This window comes from Pan paniscus, chromosome 13 (genome assembly GCF_029289425.2).
Source record: "Pan paniscus chromosome 13, NHGRI_mPanPan1-v2.0_pri, whole genome shotgun sequence".
Taxonomy (NCBI): Eukaryota; Metazoa; Chordata; class Mammalia; order Primates; family Hominidae; genus Pan; species Pan paniscus.
In genome coordinates, this window is record NC_073262.2 from 127,638,844 (window position 1) to 127,659,292 (window position 20,449).

Consider the following 20,449-nt stretch of genomic DNA (forward strand, 5'->3'; position numbering starts at 1 on the left):
AGTTAATCACTAGTTACAGAAGGGAACCTAGTAACTTTACAGAGGAGCAATCTGCAGACACTTTCTTAACTAAGTGACCAATAACGGGACAAACTGACATGTCCCTCCTGATCCGATGTACTAAGGACACCCTATTTCTTCTGTGACATTCCCACCAAAAATACCACAGCTTAAATCCAACCATGAGGATGTAAACTGAGGTCCACTCTACAAAGCAACTGACCTGTATTTTTCAACATTTCAAGGTCAAGAAAGACAGATAATCTATTCTTGATTAAAGAAAACTTAAGAGATAGCACATCTAAATGAAATGGAATCCTTGGATTCTGGACCAGAAAAAAACAATAGTGGGTTAATTGTCAAAATCTTAGTAACATTTATGGATTACATAATCTTATCAATATTGATTTCTTGATCTTGGTCATTATATTACAGTTGTGTAAGAGAATTTCTTTTAGGAAATATATTTTGAAGTAAAGGGCATCATGTCTAAAATTTATTCACAGATGTTTAAAAAGAAATAGTATTCTTTGTATGTGTAGAGAGAGAATGATTAATTTTTAAATTTTAAGTGTGGCAAAATGTTAACATTTGGGGGATCTGAAGGAAGGGCATATGATATTCTTTGGACTGTATTTTACAATTGTTTTACAAATATGAATGCTTTTCAAAATAAGAAAAGAAAATCAGGCAAACATTGAGCACATTTTGATTCATGGCCAGGCATGGTGGCTCATGCCTATAATCCCAGCCCTTTGGGAGGCCAAGGTGGGCGGATGCCAGGAGTTTGAGACCAGCCTGGCCAACATGGCAAAACCCCATTTCTACTAAAAATACAACAACAACAAAAATTTAGCCGGGCATAGTGGCACATGCCTGTAATCCCAGCTACTCAGGAGGCTGAGGCACAAGAATTGCTTTAACCAGGGAGGTGGAGGTTGCATGAGCTGAGATCACGCTACTGTGCTCCAGTGTGAGCAACAAATGAAACTCTGTTTCAAAAAGAAAAAAAAGAAAAAGAAAAAAAAAATCAAAAAAATTTTTGATTCGTGGTTACCACAGGGAAGGGATGAACTTGGGAAAGGGAGAAGCTGACGGAGGTCTGCAAAGGTATTGGTCATGTGTATTTCATAAAATTAATTTTATTTGTATTCTTTAAGGAGTAAATAAACGTTCTAGGAACTCGTTTATAGAAAAAGTAGAAAACAAGTATTTGCCACATTAAGCAGGTGCCAAGTGCAATGCAAGCTCTCTGGGCTTTGGTGGAGATCAGGGAAGGATTCTTGAGGAGATACCGAGTGAGAAGAATTCTGAGTAAGAATCGTGAAGGAGTCCTGTAGGCAGGAGAAAGACCAAATTAAAGGGCTGTGGCTTAAAGGAAGATGTTGCATAAGGGGTACTTGAAGGTGGTCCCTGGGCCTTTGACCCAGGCAGTAAGAGGACACTGGAGTTCGAAACTCCTAGATCCAAGGTGTTCCATGCTAGCAATGGGACATTTTAATATGTCTCCATATTTCCCTCAGCAAACTGGATAATTCAGAAAAAATCTAATGCACAATCTAATATGACTCACCACAACTAGAAAAAAATATTTAGAAATGGTAGAAATGTTCAACAGCTAAAAATTCCAATGAGAAATGATAGGTTGTGCAGTTTAAAAAATAAAGAAATCATGGGCCTAGAATGCAATTTTCCTCACAATCACATTTCATGAAAGGCAATAATTAAAAATTAAAAAGTCCCTGAGCCTGTTACATTTTCTCAGAAGCACTGGACCGAAATGCCTGGGCTCTTGTTTCCAAGGCTAGGTAATATTCAAAGCCCTTCAGTTAAAAAAAAGGAGGATAATGCCATACTGCTCCCCTTTTACTACAATATTTGCAATGCATTACCCTTTCAAAATTGACAAGTTATGGTTAGAATATTTTTTAAAAACCATACATATGCATATACATCTATCCATCCATCTAACCAAGAATCATTTATGAAGGTATTATAAAACTCTCTGTCTGGAAGCAATGAGATAATAACTAAATAATTACAATAAAAATTAATTAATGTATTCAAGAAGTGTTATGGAAATACAGAAGAGGAAGAGACTAAGTCTGCCTATGGACTCAGAAGAGGGTAACAGAAGAGGGGCAAATTAGTTGGGTCTTGAAAGGCAAGCAGGAGCCGAACAAGAAGAGAAAAAAGGAAGTGTCCTCTGGGTAGCTGGTGGCATGGGCGTGAGTGGCATCCTTGGGTAATGCCCAGAAGCTTGAGTGGCTGAAGTGTGGCAAAGGTTGGAGGAAAGAGAATACTAGAAAGTGAAGCTAGATGCTAGAAAGGTAGGTTGAAACCGAGTGAGATGTAATCCTTTGAGGGCAATAATCAAGAACATTAGCAGCATTCTGGCCGGGCTATATCATGATCAAACTGTGTGTTCACAAGATGCAGGCAGAATGGAGGGTGGATAGTTGCCTGGGGAGAGACAGGAAGACAACTAGTGAGAAGGCTGGAAGGAAACCACAAGGACGTTGCAAAACACTGTCTGGGGAAGAAATACTGAGTGACTTACATAAATCACTAAGGTCAGGGAGCTGTCTGAAATATTTAGGAGGTAGCCTTGCCAGTACTTGGAGCATGAACTGATGTGGAGTGGCCAGGGGTGGAAATAATTGAGCATGGTTTTAGTTTGAGATTTCCTGGATCCACTGAGGTATACAACTCAGGAAATAAGAAAAGCAGATTTATGAAGCAAGAAACTGTGTTAGATCTGGATCCTGTTGAGTTTGAAGTAACTGAGGAACTTCAGGACAGAGATATCAATGGGCAGAGCTCAGAGATGTGTGAAAGGATGAAATCACCTAGGGGGGGTTTTGTGGGGAAGGCAGAGAGAAGGGGGTCTAAGATTAGATCCCTGGTACATCCTAACATTAAAAGCCCATTTTTCCTCAAATTGTTCCATGGATTGAAAATATATTGAATAATACTTGATCCCCTCTTCTGTGACCAGATATATAGTGAATCTCTGTTTATTGATGAATCAAAGATGTCTTTTTGAATCAAATGCCTGTGTTAAATGGTTCAGACTATCTTTCAGAGTAGTGATGACTGAGTCCCTGTACACAACTTATAGTCAGCTTGTCAGGCCCCGTACATAGAGCACGTGGTTCTTCCCACAGGCTCCTCAGTACACAGTACTAGGGAATATATGGAGAAAGAAGTACAGAGCCTTGTAGGTCTGAGATCCGTCATGGATGAAATGTATTCTCACCTAAACAAAATGATGAGGCCTGGTCAGAGACAAAGCCCTACACAGACCTCGCCGGCACACCCAGACCAGGCCCCACTAGTCACCTTTCGTGACAGTCTAGGGTCTACTGAATCACAGTGAGATCATTCTGAGATGTTCACGCCCAGGCACAGGAGCACAGAGGCAACTGGACAACACTCTCCTTGGCCCGATGACCACTGTAATAATGAACATGGATGTAGCTTCAAAACTCTGAAAGACCACATGGACACAGGAAGGGGAATATCATACTCTGGGGACTGTGGTGGGGAGGGGGGAGGTGGGAGGGATAGCATTGGGAGATATACCTAATGCTAGATGACGAGTTAGTGGGTGCAGCGCACCAGCATGGCACATGTATACATATGTAACTAACCTGCACAATGTGCACATGTACCCTAAAACTTAAAGTATAATTAAAAAAAAAAAAAACAACTCTGAAGCATGTTATCACTTGATCCTTGATATGGTTTGGATCTATGTCCCCACCCAATTCTCATATCAAATTGTAATCCCCAGTGTTGGAGGTGGGGCCTCGTGGGAAGTGATTGCATCATGGGATCGGTTTCTCATGGTTTAACACCATCCGCCCTGGTACTGTGGTCATGATAGTGAGTCTCACAGGATATGGTTGTTTAAAAGTGTGTAGTGCCCCCTCCCTCTCTCTCCTTCTCCTGCTCCTGCCATGTAAGACGCCCCACTTCCCCTTTGCCTTCCTCCATGATTAAAAGCTCCCCGAGGTCTCCCCAGAAGCAGATGCCACCATGCTTCCTGTATAGCCTGTGGAACTGTATGTGAGCCAATTAAACCTCTTTTCTTTATGAAGTACCCAGTCTCAGGTATTTCTTTATAGCAGTGGGAGAACAGACTAACACAATCCTCATGAGAATTTTGTGTCTACTAATTTTACAAGGATAAAAGCTAAGGTCTATTAACTTAATCAAAGCCACATAAGCAGAGGGTTAGATTTAAGAACTGTCTCTGGTATTCTATAAAAGATAGTTCCTTCCACTTTGTTTTAGGATCAGAAAGCAGTGCCTCGGGAAGAGTTAGTCTTTTTAATCTTTTAATGCACTTTCTGAGCATTTTTATGATAGGCTACACAAAGATGTCCACACCCTAATCCACAGAACCTATAAATATACTCATTTCCATGGAAAAGGGGACTTTGCAAATATGATTAAGATGGAAGACCTGCAGATGGGAGATTGTCCTGGATTATCTAGGTGGCCCAATCCAATCACCAGTCCTTCAGTGGGAGAGGAAAGCAGAAGCGTGGGTCCGAGGGGTGCAACATGTGAAAAACTTGAGCCATCACCACTGGCTTTGAAGATGAAGGAAGGAGGCCAGGTTTAAGCAATGTGGGGGCCTCTAGAAGCTGGCAATAGACCTCAGTTTGTATCCAGCAAGAAAATGGGGACCTCGGCCCTACAGTCTCAAGGAACTGAATTCTGCCAACAGCCCAAGTAAGCATGAGACAAATTTTCCTCTAGAGCTCCACAAGGGGTCACAGCCTTGCTGATACCTTGATTTTAGCCTGGTGAGACCCTCACCAGACTTCTCACCTACACTACGGTAGGATAATACACAGATGCTGTTTAAGCGCTAAGTTTATATAGTCTGTTATTGCAGCAACAGAAATCTATTAAGATCCTTTGTATCTCTGCAAAGTCACAGCAGCCCAGACCCAGTCAAATTCTGATCATTGAGGGCACTGAGACAGCACATGCAGTAATTCTGATCACTAGACTTTTGGCATAATGTCAGCTTACAAAAACAGCTCAGGCCCAGGGGCACAAGTGGGCCTTTCCCTGTGCTCATGAACTAGAGGAACACATTTTCAACTGGCTGCCAAGCATAGGTCACATTTTTGAAACACCTGGACAGATTCTCAGCAAACAACAGGTGTCACAGACATCACATATTCAAGAAGTAAACCAGGCGTGTGTGCCCAGGTTAAGCGAATGTGTACTATTTAAACATCTTTAAAGGTAGTGCTCTATTGGGTTTAAGGCTCATTCACTTTTACTGGACAGCCCCATGGAAATATATTCTAGATTTCCATCTTATGATATGAAATTACGTGTATTGCAGATGGTGCACTGGGCTGAAGGAGAAAATACCCTGGGTTTGAGTCCTCCCATGGCATTGCTCTGTGACCCTGACCACATCCATTTAAACCTCCTTGTGACTCAGTTTCCTTCTATTTTATTTTATTTATTTATTTATTTATTTTGAGATGGAATCTTGCCCTGTTGCCCAGGCTGGGGTGCAGTGGCACAATCTTGGCTCACTGCAAACTCTGCCTCCCAGGTTCAAATGATTTTCCTCCCTCAGCTTCCTGAGTAGCTGGAGTTTCAGGTGTGTACCACCACAGTTGGCTAACTTTTGTATTTTTAGTAGAGACAGGGTTTTGTCATGTTGGCCAGGCTGGTCTCAAACTCCTGGCCTCAAGTAATCCACCTGCCTCGGCCTCCCATAGTGCTGGGATTACAGGCATGAGCCACCATGCCCGGCCTCTTTATCTATTTTAGACTAGATTTTCTTTCAGGTCTAAATGTTTATGACTGTACAATCTCAAGAAATGTAGCACAGTTTTTCTTTTTTAATTAACAATATATATTTCATGTGGAGTTGGTATACAGAAATGCCAGCAGAAAGAATTTTTAGGACAGAATATACCTTAAATCACTTCAGACAAATTAAAAATGTAAATATTCAACATTAGCTCACAAGTGTGTCAAAGCATGTTTTTGTGAAGAGACAAATGCTTCAAATAAATATAGCAAAAGTTGTTACCAGCAGGTGGTAGGAATGTAGGTGATTACTAGTTTTTTCTTCATTATTTTCTATATTTTGAACTATTATTGTAATAAAACTCACAAAAGCTTAGAAAATACAGATGTAAGGCCAGGAGAGGTGGCTCACACCTGCAATCCCAGCACTTTGGGAGGCTGAGGCGGGTGGATCACTTGAGGTTGGGAGTTTGAGACCAGCCTGGTCAACATGGCGAAACCCCATCAATACTAAAAATACAAAAAAATTAACCAGGTGTGGTGGCACACACCTGTAGTCCCAGCTACTTGGGAGGCTGAGGCAGAAGAATCACTGGAGCCCAGGAGGCAGAAGTTGCAGTGAGCCGAGATCACACCACTGCACTCCAGCCTGGGCAACAGAGTGAGACTCTGTCTTTAAAAAAAAAGAAAGAAAGAAAGAAAGAAAAAGAAAATACAGCTGTAAAAGGAAAGGAAACCATTACATGAATGCCAGAACTTTAAAAAACAGAGCAGAGTCATTACAATGCTCTAAAGCCGTGTCATGAAAACTCTCTAACATCCTAACCTCAACGAAAGGAGAATTTTTAAGGGCGAAAATAGCATTCACATAAACTGATAAAATCACACAACTCTGGTGATTTAGTAAAGGCTTTTTAAAAAAACATAAACCGCTCTCCATCATGTGACTGGAAACAGACTGCTTTCAAAACCCTGTGGCTCACGCTCCTTGGACTTTAATCAATCATTTTTCTGCACCCTGCTCGGGGTGGCCTCCACCTTGTGACTGCTAACAGCATCAGTGAGAATGGCACTAACATCCCTGGCTAGGCAGTGAGGCCTGCGTGTGCTACCCAGGCGCCCACGAGGACAGGGGCTGGTGTTGGATTGGTGATCACACCTGCTTAGCTGAATCTTATTTAAGAATATAAACGCATGCCAATCAAGATTTTGTTTTGTTTCTTTTTAATCTTTGAATAGCCTTTGTGGGAATCTTGAATTAAATTCTGCTCAGTTTACTTCAATTCAATTTGCTATAATATTTGTATTGTAAATATTTTACAATAAAAATTTTATACAATGTATTGTATAAAGTTGTAAATATTATACAATTTGTACAATTTGTATAATATTGTACAAATATTATATGCTGGTGCTTTGTCGCCAACATCTGTCCTCTGGAACGTGCCTCAGAATTTCTTTACTGCAAACCAGGCCCTCGGATTTCCTTTTGCATGCCTAATCTATACTCCTGTCATCTCTAAGTATGACATTCTCTTTTCCATTTGGCAAGCATTTAGTAAGCACCTACTATGTGCCAAACATCTTGCTGCCCTGGAAATATGGAGACCATAACCACAGTCTTGGTCTTGAAGGTCTCTCAGAGTATCAGAAGTGTAAGGGCAAAACCACACCTCTTCCTCCTCCTCCAGGACTGGCAACAGAGACAAATATCATTTGGACTGTGGGTAGCTCTACCAGAGATCAGACTGGCTGCCAGGGAAGTGGTGAAAGGTTATCTCTAGCACATCAGCCTCCCATTTCCATACTCTATTATCCTAATGGGTCAGGGATCTTCCCAAGATACATCTGTTCAGAAATGGACTTACACTGTGGAGTGAAATAAAGTCCTCACCATGCCGCCTTGTGCATTTAAGGTTGATGACGAACTGTGGAATAAAATGGCCTATACCTTGGTATCAGTTGCTAGGAGGACAATGTGGGCACAGGGCCGAAGGACGAATCTGTAGTCTTGAGACCCTCTGAAATCACACTGGGTCCAGGACAGATAATATTACCTTTCCCAGGTGTGAGCAGGGAGAAGGAGGTGATAGAAGCAGAGACAAAAGCCAGGGACAGACACAGAACTAGAAAACGAGAGGTTTCTGCTGCTTTTTCAAAAGCAAGGGGGATAGGATCTGGTAGCACAGTTCAAACTTCTGCTCATGTATGTTCTGCTCATGTGGGTGCTGACACGGCCTGGCACAGACCTTAAGCCAGAGACTGCAACTACAAACATTCAGCATGGGAACTGGAAAGCATGCTTTCTTAAAGCAGATGGGGCTTACCCTTCTCTTCAGGATAAGAAAGAAGGAAATGGGATTGTATGCTTGCCTCTGAGGCTCGATAAGGTCAGAAGAACCTGACTTGCCCAGCCTTTGCCACCACTGGCTGTCTTTTGCCAGTCTCCATTCCACTAGCCCTGTCCTCAGGATGTGTGAACAGCCATTCCCTTCATTGCATTCTTAAATAACCACGTTTTATGCTACCATCTTCACAGGTGAAATACAAATGTGGTCATAGATCATTGGGATCAAGTCTTCCAGGTGCTAAAATCAGATATCTTAATCAATAATCATCTTATTAAGATGAAAATAAGTTTTATTTTAATTCTCTATGAAAACCCCTTTAAAAGGGTAAGATCTCCCTGGATTTTTAGGACTAAAGCATTCTTGAAGGTCTTGGTGTCCAACTCTCTTGTTTTAAAGACAAGAACACTGAAACTCAAAGAAGCTTAAAGACTTGGCCAAGGTTATACTGCCTGGAAACCACTGCTTCCTAATGATAAAAAGATACTTTTTTCAAATTGATTGGACAGAAGCCATATAATGGCTTCTGACTTCAAAAATGGAAGTTAATGAATGAACTTTCCCTGTTAGCACTCAGAAAGGTTCTGAAGGCATCTTATCTCTGCATTTTGGTATGCCAACAAACTTTATTACTAGTAGTTTCTCATGTAGGACAAATTTATAGCCCACCATAAAGATATGCTTCAAAGAAAACTTAAAATACATTTTTTTCACTTCAGAATAAAACTTCCTTTGAATGTGTCCAATTTTTAAACAACATAAAAAACAAAAAATAAATGTCTTTAAATATTAGTTCTCCATATTTGCAGTATCTTCAAAAAAGTTGAGTTCCAACATCACTTTCGTTTTGGTGAAGATTACTCAGCTACAATCAATTTCCATTTGTCATTCTAAAGAGCTGTGACAAAGGGACATTTAAGAGCTAATCAAACAATGAGTATTTGAGAATAATTTAATTATCATATTTCATTGAACAGTAAATTTTGTTAAGTTTTTTGTTTGCTTGTTTGCCAAGTTAAATGTTCATGTCTGGGTTCTTTTTATAGAATGTTTAATTTGAAAGGCCAAAGAGTCACTGGTCATTTTGACAGCCTCAATTAGTCATTTAAATTGGTAATTACTAAGATAATTATATGAAGAAAAATCTCATTGTGTTAATCCTAAATGGTGTCATCTTTTCAAATAGACCCCTTTTCAGATTTTCAGATCCTATTGTTAAACTCTGCCATTTTGGTATTTAATTTACATTAAAGAGCTGCCTAGCTTCCCAAATTCTACATGTCTCAGAGGAGGTATGCTGAAATTTAATTAGAAATACAGTATTTTCACATTTAAGCTGCCCAAAACAAAGAAACTTTTAATGATTTGGTACTATTAATTATTTTTTTTTTTTGACAGAGCCTCACTCTGTTATCCAGGCTGGAGTGCAGTGGCACGATCTCAGCTCACTGCGACCTCCGCCTCCCAGGTTCAAGCAATTCTCCTGCCTCAGCCTCCCGAGCAGCTGGGACTACAGGTGCACACCACCACGCCCGGCTAATTTTTGTAATTTTAGTAGAGATGGGGTTTCGCCATATTGGTCAGGCTGGTCTCCAACTCCTGACCTCAGGTGATCCTCCCATCTCGGTCTCCCAAAGTGCTGGGATTACAGGTGTGAGCCACTGTGCCCAGCTGCGACTGTTAATTCTTCTAATCTCTGAGGCAGACATTTTCACTTCAATCCAACTGCAAAATATTAACGTTTTCAAAGGCAAGTGTTTTTCTGTATTGCCACTAACTCAGTCACATTCATTAAATTTTATTATTTCTACCTCATTAAATGTAGGTCAACATTTTGAGTCCAGCAAACACAAGCATTTATTTCCAGTCTGCTAACACTGCTGTGAAAGATAAGAAGCAAACAAGTCTCACTTCAATGGCGGGGAGAAAAATAAAGAACCATCAACCTTCTTATTTGTAAACAAGAACACCAAAATCAAGACTACAAGAGACAATGTAACAGATGTAATGTTGCAACCCAACCGCGCCCCCCCACCTCATGCTTATCTTGCCAGAAATGTATTTCTATAGAAGGAGAGGAATCAAATAATGCCCCTTTCACAGTTGAATGAGCCTTTGTTTGCAAAGCTTAACTCACTCTGTGCCAGTCCTGTCTTTGGGAAATGTCTGAGCAACAGTGTCCAAAGTTGGTGTCACTCCCAATATCCCAGGTTGCTGAGATGTCATAAATGAAAGACTGAAGCAGAGCAAAAGTAGCCACAGCTCTTCTTTTGTCAAGAAACTCTTTTTTAGAAAATCTTCCTATAACTAGTACTCTGAGGGTTTCTTTTCTCTCACTGCTTTCGCTGATGGATGCAAGCTGCATGTGTAATGAGGTCCTTCCTGCCTGGTGGAGCTGGGAGGCAGTTATAGAGTAGTCAGGAGGAACAGGCTGTGGAGTCAGACTATGTGATTGTGACTCTGGATTCACTATTGAGGAGTCATTTGATCTGAAGAAAGTTCCTGATCTCTAAGCATCTCTTTCCTCATCTATAAAATGAGAATACCAACATTTTGCCATATGGTTGCTATGAGGATTAGAAGAGATTGCACAAGTATAGTACTTGGCACACAGGACATGCCCAATACCTTTCTGCAGGATTGCATTTCCAATGCTTGCCAAGATTTACAAGTAGACTATGAAGAGGATGACGCAAGGGCTGTCATTATCAGATGCTAACAACCTGGACATTTAAAAGTTATAATTCCACTATAACCTTTCAGTAATGTACATTCGGCCCACCCTTCTGACTTTCCTTAAGCAACTAATGTGCAGTAAGAAGGGGGACTCCACCCCTCTTATTTCCCAATAGCAAATATACTATAAAAGTAGTGAAACAGACAAGTTCTCTCTTTTCAATAGCACTTATATTCCAAGGCAAGAGGGTTGGAAGACAAACAAGAAATGAAATCAATAAAAAGATCACTTTAGATAGTAGTAAGAGCTATGAAGACAACTAAGCCTAGTAATGAGATTGAGAGTGTTGAGGGTGGGGAGCCTGGTGGGAGATTCTCTGGTAGAAGGAGTAACATTCACCTCACCCTGAAACACATCTTTAGGGTATGAACTCTCACCCTCCACTTGGTAATCCAGGATGACCTTCCTGAGAAGGTGACATCTGAGAATCTGAGGGATGAGAAGGAGAAGTTGTGAGAACTCTGGGACAAAGAAGTGGGAAATTCAAGAGCCCAATCACCTAATCCCCTAATTTCACAGTTCAGGAAACTGAGTCTTCAAAGAGAGAAGGGACTTCATCAAGGGTCACAGAGCCAGGTTTGAAATTCTGCTCTCCAGACTCACAGGCTCTGACATTTCCAATACCAACTCCCATTCATTAGAATCCCACGTGGCCAAACTGTTACAAGTGCATAATGGAACTCCAACATGGATAGTCAAGGAAAGAGTATCTCAGGATGATGGTGAAGGACAGCCCATCAAAGAGGTCATGAACCACATTATAGCATATGGGGAAGTCATGATCTTTAACTCTATGGAAGCCCATTCTTACCGCATTCAAGCATGAATTCAAGAGGTATCACTTTTTCTAGGAGTCAATGACTGTGAGAGAGAAAAACATCTTCATGATTTTCTAATTCTAGCAGTTGGATTTTCTGATATCACCATTTTTTTTTAAATCCCTAAGGGTTTCACTCAATATCATATCAATATAGATCTCATATGATATGATATATATAATATATATATATATATAAAAAACACTGAATCAGTGTTAATTGTGTGTTGTATTAGTCAGTGCGGGCTGCCATAATAACCAAAGAATCAGTGTTAATTGTGTGTTGTATTAGTCAGTGCGGGCTGCCATAATAACATAACATAGTCTGGGTGTCTTTAACAACAGACATTTATTTTTCACAGCTCTGGAGGCTGAAGTCTGAGATCATGGTGCTAACATGGTTGGGTTCCTGGTGAAAGCTCTCTTTCTGGCTCGTAGTTGGCCGCCTTCTTGTTGTGTCCTCACATGACAGAGAGAGGGTGATCTCTCTCTCTCTTCTTCTTCTTTTAAAGCCACTAATCTTATCATAAGAGGTCCACTCTCATGACCGAATCTACCCCTAATTACCTCCCAAAGGCCTCACCTCCGAATAGCATCATATAGGGGGTTAAGCCATCGACATATTAATCTTGGGAGGACACAAACGTTTAGTTCATAACACATCTTTCATTAGTTGAAGTAATTGTATTTAAAAATTCTCTGTAGGAGGAGCAACATTCGCCTCACTCTGAAACACATGTTTAGGGTATGAAGTCTCCACCGTACAACCTAGAGTGAGAACTTGTGCTGATTTAGATAGCAATTATTTAAGTATGTTATGGAATTTTTTCTTAACCTGGAAAATTAAGTTCACACTACAATTAAGGGGCTAGATGGTAGATGGAGGAGAGAATATAACACAAATAAATAAGAGATTTCCCTAAAGCCATTTAACAATGAACTAAATCCCATTTTCGTTTCTAAGTGGTCTAAACCTCACGTCTGCTTTAAGTAAAACTTTCAAATAGTTGCAGAATAAACCACATTGTATTGGACCCTCATCAATTGACTTTATCTAAAAAGATACTGCAAAAGTGTGGCTAAAGATGTAGGTTATTTTCATGTTTCTCAAATTTTAGTGTCCTAGTGCAAATCACTAGGGGATCTTATTAAAATGCATTATCTGGTGTGAGCCCTTGGATTTTGTATTTCTAGCTAGCTCCCATGTGATCTAATGTTGCTGGTCCTTGGACAACACTCTCAATGACGAGACTCTATCACACCATGCTACTATTTGTAAAAACCCCAGGAAAAAAATATCTTGTCTCTTAAGTTTCAGTATAAGTTAATGCTGAATATGTCTAGAGCAAGTTTTCATTTATCTAATGGACTTCTTAAATCTCATGGCTGATGGTGTTTTCCTCTTTGACTTGGTCACCAAGAAGCATTTTTAACAAAGCTATAGGACTTAATAGTGATGTATTTTATTTACTGGTCCCAATGACTTACATCTGATTACATCTAACTTTCCTAATACTGTTTTTTTTTTTCTGGCTAATATTACTTTTCACTGCCCTTACTATATTTTGTTGTTGTCGTCTCACATGCATCTTTGTAAGATACTTAGGATCCCTCCTTCAAATAAGATAGAATGTGAAAAAAGAATCCCAACACAACTCAGTTAAATGGAAATACATACTCCCAGACACACAATGCATTGAGGAATTTCAGGCACATGTGAGAGTGGGGTAAGCAATTGAGAATGGAGAAGCAGACAGTTTTGAAGTAGACTGCAGGAGGATTAACCTCATGCTCTTTCACAATTTTCTTAAGACTTTGCAATACAGGTGGGATGGGGATGGCTGAGTGAGTTCATATTTTAAAGACTTAACTATTGAAATTCCAGTTGCCTTGGGAAGATCTATTATAATTAAGGGTACCTGGAGCAGCCTCTGCTATTGCAACTATCCTCAGGGGAACACTGGAGTGAATTCTCACAGGTACTCTGAAGCACTTGTGGGAAGAACAGTTTTCCTATTCCTTAGGTAGAACTGCATCTTGGATAGATCAAAAGGCAACACCAATCAACGTCAGCTACTCATATCCACCGATTTGAAGATGCTTTTAGAAGCAGCTAAAAAACTGGAAGGTAACCCCTCCAGTTTTCTATTCAAAATGCAGAGGATGTCCCATATCAGTTACTTAACTTAGGGAAACATGTTTAGCCCTATGAGTCTCACTGGCCTCCTCTGTATTTTGCAACAATAATAACTTCCTCAAATGATTGCTCTGAGAATTAAATAGAATGCTTGACACTGTGCCAGGCACATCGTACATTCTTAACAAATTATTTACCTTAATGCATTCATTATTGCTTTCTTTTTCTATGCTAGGCCTTAGAGAATCTTGTTGTGGAGAAAAAGCCAAAACCTATACATGTTGACTCATTCTTTCAGTCTTTGATCCTTCTAGAAGTTTTCTAGAACCTACTTGTGGTTACTATTTATTTTCAAAGTTATTTCTCCAATGCCCTTGAGAAATAAAAAACATTGGCAGACACACAAGTAACATTCAAACTTGATCTTGTAAACTAAGTTTGTGTTGACTTCTTCTCCAGGCAAAGAGGTCAAGGGACTTTCCTCATATGAAAACATAACCGTGTGATTTCTGCTAAACCATAAACACCCTTGTCATAAAGGACTCTGTCCAGAACAACAAACAACAAAACAAAGCAAAAAACACAAACAAAACAAAAAGACTGTGCTGTGAATGCTAAACAACCAGGCCCTTATATTGCATATTGCTTTTAAATCTGGATAGTGACAGCAAAACAAGTGCTTCACTTTCATTTGCTATCACTTTCTGCATCTAGCATATGACTTTTGGGAAATTCCAGTATCCCCCACTCAATTAAAAAAAAAAATCCCTCCTACTCTCAACTCTTGAATGCCACCAAGTTCAGAGGGGAGAAAATTCTTCCTTCTAGGAATTCCTCATGTTCATGTAAACATGTTTACATATTCATTACTTCTCAATCAAAGCTCTTTGGTTGGTCAAAGGTTCCACTTCTTACTCAAAGCTCTCTAAAATATCAAAAGTGGTATTATTGGAGGTCTGAAGAGTTAGGAAACATCAAAGAAGGGAAATGGAATTTACTGAAATAAATACTTTCCCCTCTTTACCCCTTACACTTTCTGGGTGGGTAGGAAGGGAGAAAACCTCCTGGTTAAGTATAATCACTTCCGGCAGGATGCTTTCTCTTTAAAATGAGTTAATAACAAAATTAGATACAATTAAAAAGGAGTTGCAAAGGAGTTTTTGTCTAATAATAGAGTAAATATAAAGGCATTAAAAGCGCATGTAACTAAAGTGGTAAGCTCCAGTCTAGGAAATAGATGAACGGCTTTGGGCTAAAACTGACCAAATGATTATTTGATCTCTAGTAAATGCTTCCTTTCCATCATCTGACTCTATGTAGATCTCATCCTTCTGGTTATCTGAAGCCTTCCATTGCACTAACCCACCTAAAACATTCCATAAATAAAACTCCATTTCTCTCAAAGTGACAGATCTGATGGGGTGTTTGCAAAAAGTTTACCTATACTTTTTTAAAAAAGTCTTTTCTTTTGAAATGCTCTCAAATACAATATATATGCAGAAAAGTGCACAAATCCTAAATGTATATCTTAATGAATTATAGAAAGCTATCTAAATGAACTAATTCATGCTAGGGTACAGATACACTTCATTCATTTTAAAAGATGAGCTTCTTATCAAAAAGGAATTTCTAATTAGTGGCATTACAACTTTGAAGCCAACATGGTATGTATATTCAACCAATGTAATAAAACACTCCAGTTCTGATATGAGACAAATATTTATAATCATTTTCGGGCTGAAATTCTACCCTAGAGAAGCTTGCTTTATGAAACAATCAGGAATGAGATTTCAGGAAATTATGAGAACTTGACTTGATCCTTTGAATTGATCTTCGAATGAGTTGTCTTTCATTTATTTTCTATGGGGAATTTTAGGATAATGAAGGAGCAAATATTTCTCCTTTTGAAATGTATGTTTTTGTTCATTACTGTTCTTGGGAGGGGTGAAGAACAAGGTGGTTCATGTCTAGGAGTCTGCAAGTACGTAAGCCTACTACATACAGCGCTTTGGGTAAAAACTGACATCAAATTTGCTTTGGCATACACCTGTATTGTCCTCAACAACTGCCTTAAAATTTGGCTTTCCCAGTCATTACCCTCACTCAGCATCTCCTTGATCTCTCCTCTCCATATTCAAACACATTTTGAAGGCTTCCTGTCTTCTCTCTCTCTCTCTCTCTGTATACACACCCCATTCTCAGGGACGAAAACTATCTTGTTAACCTGACAACCTTACCTAAACTTATTGGAGAGAGCAGAATTCAAACCCTATGGCAATCTTTTGGCAATGTCCTGGAGGATTTGGGTCCCCAAGACAGGGATTTCAGAAAGGGGAATATACAAATCTAGCAGTAAGATACTTTTTCTCAGCAGGAGTTTCTAGTCTCTTTCAAATACCTTGCAATAGAGGATGGCTTGCTCCAATACACACCCGCGGTTCTATGAGTCTGTACTGAAGTCGGATATCCATAATATTTTCCCCAACATCCTATGATTTTTCTCCCTTGACAACCATGTTTTGAGAACTTGAAGCAACAGATATGAAGAGTCTTAAGGGATTGCATCAATGTAAGCTAAGATTAGTCTCTACCACATAGTCCAATGACATGGTTTTAGGTTCAGAAGGGATGCTCTACACCCACAGAATCCCACCGAGTTCAGGTGCCAACTCAGAGAACTCATCACCTTCCTGTTTCCCTTCAAGAGTTAACTGATGGGATGGTATGCAAAGCACATGCGTTCTTGCTGCCAAAATAGCAGCCAAAACTGCCTGCCTAGATGTGTAAGATCCCATGAAATGTCTTGGCAAAAGCTAGTTTAGGAGTGTTGGCCAAGGTGCTGAAGCGAAGCAAGGGGAGTCAGGACCACCTTTGCCAGTGAATCTCCCCTCCCCCACCTCTTTTTAAAGACAGCGAGCTTATTCATTTTGACAAGATACCCTTGGATTTCAAATCTGACATAATTTTGGAGAAAGCAGTGCGTGTGTGTGTGTGTGTGTGTGGTGTAGAAGGGTATCTGGGATACATAATCTTTATAGAAATTCTAGTGCTACAAAAATTCTAGGAGGATCTACATTTAAAAAAACACACAACATTTTAAGCTGTTTATTCCAATTGAACGCTGTGTGTTTCCATCAGATCCTCAGTGAGATTCAGTCCAATGAGTCAATTGCAAAATAAAGTTTTTGTCAAGGGAATGGCAGAAAATGACAAAACCACAATTCTGAATGATCATTCAAAAGTAAAAAGTACTTTCTACTACTGTCTGGAGATTTTCTTATCTCTACTTTTACTCGAATTGAATCTTTTCTTCTAATGTTCTTTTGAACAGTTTGTCTTTGGTGTCCTGAAAATGTGCACGCTGATAGCAGTACCACATGCTGTCCCTGGCACAGAGTGAGCTAACAGTTGAACCACCTCTGGGTAACTGCGGACTGCAGCTAGTGTAAGTGCAAGAGAAGGCACCCTGGCCACCAATTCGTTTCACACTCCAATCACCACCCCCCGCTCTACACCCCCTAGGCACCCGATGCCTCTTCCCTCTGCCAGGCAATTTGCTTCCGTTCTGTTCAACTTTCCGACCTCTGGCTTTAGAGAATAGTCCTGGCTGTGGGAACTGGCTCTGGAAAGCTTTTGGCGCCCTCCTCATTGGTGACTGGCAAGAGTAACACTTTCACACTCTTAAAAAGAGCCGTTTAGTTCCTAATGATATTTACTGGCAAAAAAGAAAATGAAACACACAACCCGGATTCCGGTCCACCAAACGCAGGCCAAGAGCGCGGCTGCTGAGCCCCGGTCTTGCTGTGAGGCTGTTGTTCCCACTCGCTTCCCGTTTCCACTAGAGTTGATTTGTCTCTTGCCACCTCTCCCCGGCAGTGTGGACCTACTGCAACGCAGGAACATCTGGGTTGGTATGGATAGGATCCTAGCATCAGATGCTGGCTGCTGCCCCAGGGACTTCCCGCGGAAATCACCCAGCACTTAGAAGCCGTTTCAATAAGGAAGTAACCAGTAAAGCATTGCTGGCGGGAGAACCCCGCGAAACATCTTAGAAAAATACCAGAAACCGCTGGAGACCTAATGACCCACGTCTCCTCCAGCCTGTGTTCCTCAGCCCTTTCTGGAGGAGTATTAAGTGGTTTGTGGGTTTTTACCCTGCGGTGGGAGGGCTGTTCCAAGTACATCTATTTCTGCGATAGTTAAGGTCGGGGGCCCCCAGCTCTAACCAGGGCGAGGACCACGGACTGCATCCCTCTCTCTCAGCGCACTGGTCTGTTCACTGGAGGGTGAGAGGGACGCGCAGACCTGCGGACTCAGGGGTTCCGTTCTGTAGATCCCCCCACCCCACCCGGGGTCTCTGGCACTCTTATCACTTAGCACCAGTGTGACTGGCGGTGCATTCCGGCCCCCTCCCGCCCCATTAAAGCCCCTGCACATCCTCTCCCACGCTGCGCTTCTGCTGCCCACGCAGCTGCTCCTCTGAGCGTCCCGTGTGCACAAACGCGCCCCCGGTCCTTACGCGTCGGTGGCGCTGCCTCGCTGAGGTGGCGCCGGGGGAGCCCGCAGAGGCGGCGGGGGAGGGAGTGCGGAGGAGAGGACCCGTGAGCGGCGGGGACCTGGGCCCGCCGAGCTTTTGGGGAAGCCGGGCTCCGTTCCCCCCGGGCGCCTGGGGCGCGCGGGAAGGCGCGGAGGACGCGCCGCACTCACCCGCTGCTGCTGCCGGCTGCTGACTGCCACCGCTGCGGCGGACGCGGCGCTGTGCCGGAGCTCGGCCGCCTGCCCAGGTCTCAACAGGCTCCGGGTGAACCTGCGGGTCCGCTCACCGGCCATCGCCGGTCACGCCAATCGCGCCGCGGGCCCGGGGCGCGCCTCCCGCCGGTCTTCCCCGCGCCAACCTTGTCTATCCACCCGCCGTTCAGGAAGCGGAACTCGGAGCCTTTCCCCCCCTCTTCCTCGCTCAACTCGCAAGAGGCGGGTTTTTCTCTCTTGCACCCCCACTCTTCCCACCCCCTTCCCTCCTCTGAAGCTTCTCGAAGACTTTCCAAACTCTGCGCTCCCCCGGGCGCGCGCGGCCAACTCGGCTGGCGGCCGGGCCCTGCAGCGGCGCATCTGGAGCGGGCGTCGCGGGACGCGTGTGGGGCGGCTCCTGCCCGCGCCGCCCACACGGGCTCAGCTGGCCGGCCGGGGCTGTCCACGCCGCCCGGGGGAACTGCAAGCTGCAGGGGAGGGCGGGGGGCGGCCGCCGAGGGGCTCCGGGCGGGGCCTGTCCAAGGCCGTCGCCTGTCCAAGGCCGTCAGCCTCATTTGGAGGTTGCTGGGAGAGTTGGAGCCCTGGATGCATTTGCCGTTTAGACTTCTATTTTCTGGGTCCGGCTAGTGGGTGGGGGCCAAGCTCGGTTCGCCCTTCCACCCTCGGGAAGGGGTCAGAGGCTTATTAAAGATCTGGTGGCTGGGATCCCAGCAGCATCGCCCAAGCCAGCGTTTGGAAGGCTCCCTTGCCAGAAGTCCATGTTCAGGGCCTTGGAATAAGCTTCCCCATTCATTCACTCCTTCAATGAGTATTTATTAAGCGCCTACTATATGCCAGCTCACACTGTTCTGGAAACTGAGGATACGGAGAGGAACTTAGCAACTACACTTTAAGGCTGTGTAGAGCTGATAGGTTTTTTCGGGGTAGGAGTGGGAGACAGCAAGTAACCAAGTGAACAAATAAACAAATACAGAGAAATCAAGGAGACAGTTTAAGCTACTAACACGAACTCAAAACCAATAAATCAGCGTTCTGGGGGTAAGAGACTTTGGGTGGCATTAGGATGAGTAGGCAAGAACCAACTGGCAGGGTTACTATGTAGGGTGGTCAGGTCGGGGGTGGATTTCACAGTTATGCTGTCTCTGCTCTTCTCTTGCCCATACCCATCTAGCCTGCACTTTGCCTCTAGATAGATATCTGATGAAAGCCTTCTAAGAAGTCTCTTCCTGGGTCATACCCAGGGTGGTTCTGCAATTCAGTGTTGGACTGGATGGAGGGCAGAGAAGTTCCGGCCCCTGGATACTGGTCTGGAGAGATCTGGGACAGCCTTTCCAAGTGGTCTGGTTTTTTCTTAACAGCTTTTTATGGATCCATGACCCTGCCACTTTCTAAAGCCAATGATAGATAGTTATAACACAAGGTCACATTTGGGTATAAAGAATTCCTAAGCAATTGATAAATGCACTTTAGTCAGCTCTTTGTTAGCCAGGATTCAATTAGCCAGAGATGCTGTTTGGGGATCATTTCAGCACATTCTAGAAATCATAACAGGCGTAAGAGGGTAAGAGGCTCTGGCAGATTTGGGAAGTGCCATTTGAAACATCATCTAGTTCCAAGACAGCCTGCATAACAAATAACTGTACCTGTATTGTATGCTTTCATATTGGTACTCAGTGTGGGAGCAACACCACCTTTCAGGGTAAGCAAAGTAGGTGGTTGCCTCTGTGTTGGTACATGAAGATCTCTGTAGGAACAGCTCCCTCCAACCGTACCCTTTCCCAGGTGTACCCAGACTTGATGTCTCTGAATGCATATTCCCCTGAGAGAATCGATTAAGCACATTTGAATTAACTTGAGCTTCCCAAGAA

General features: G+C 42.4%; 1 protein-coding gene across 2 annotated transcripts in view; it reads right to left on the reverse strand.

Annotated features, from left to right (window-relative positions):
- DOCK10 (dedicator of cytokinesis 10) overlaps positions 1-19,196 on the reverse strand; it is a 277,788-nt gene extending 258,592 nt beyond the window's left edge. Inside the window, exon 1 of one of the 2 annotated variants that reach the window (XM_055109148.2) lies at positions 18,540-19,196. In XM_055109148.2, coding sequence (XP_054965123.1) covers positions 18,540-18,662 — 123 coding nt within the window. In that variant the 5' untranslated portion in view covers positions 18,663-19,196. The remainder of the gene's footprint in view (positions 1-18,539) is intronic. The other variant, XM_034955285.3, reaches the window with a different exon arrangement.
- Between the last annotated feature and the right edge of the window lie 1,253 nt (positions 19,197-20,449).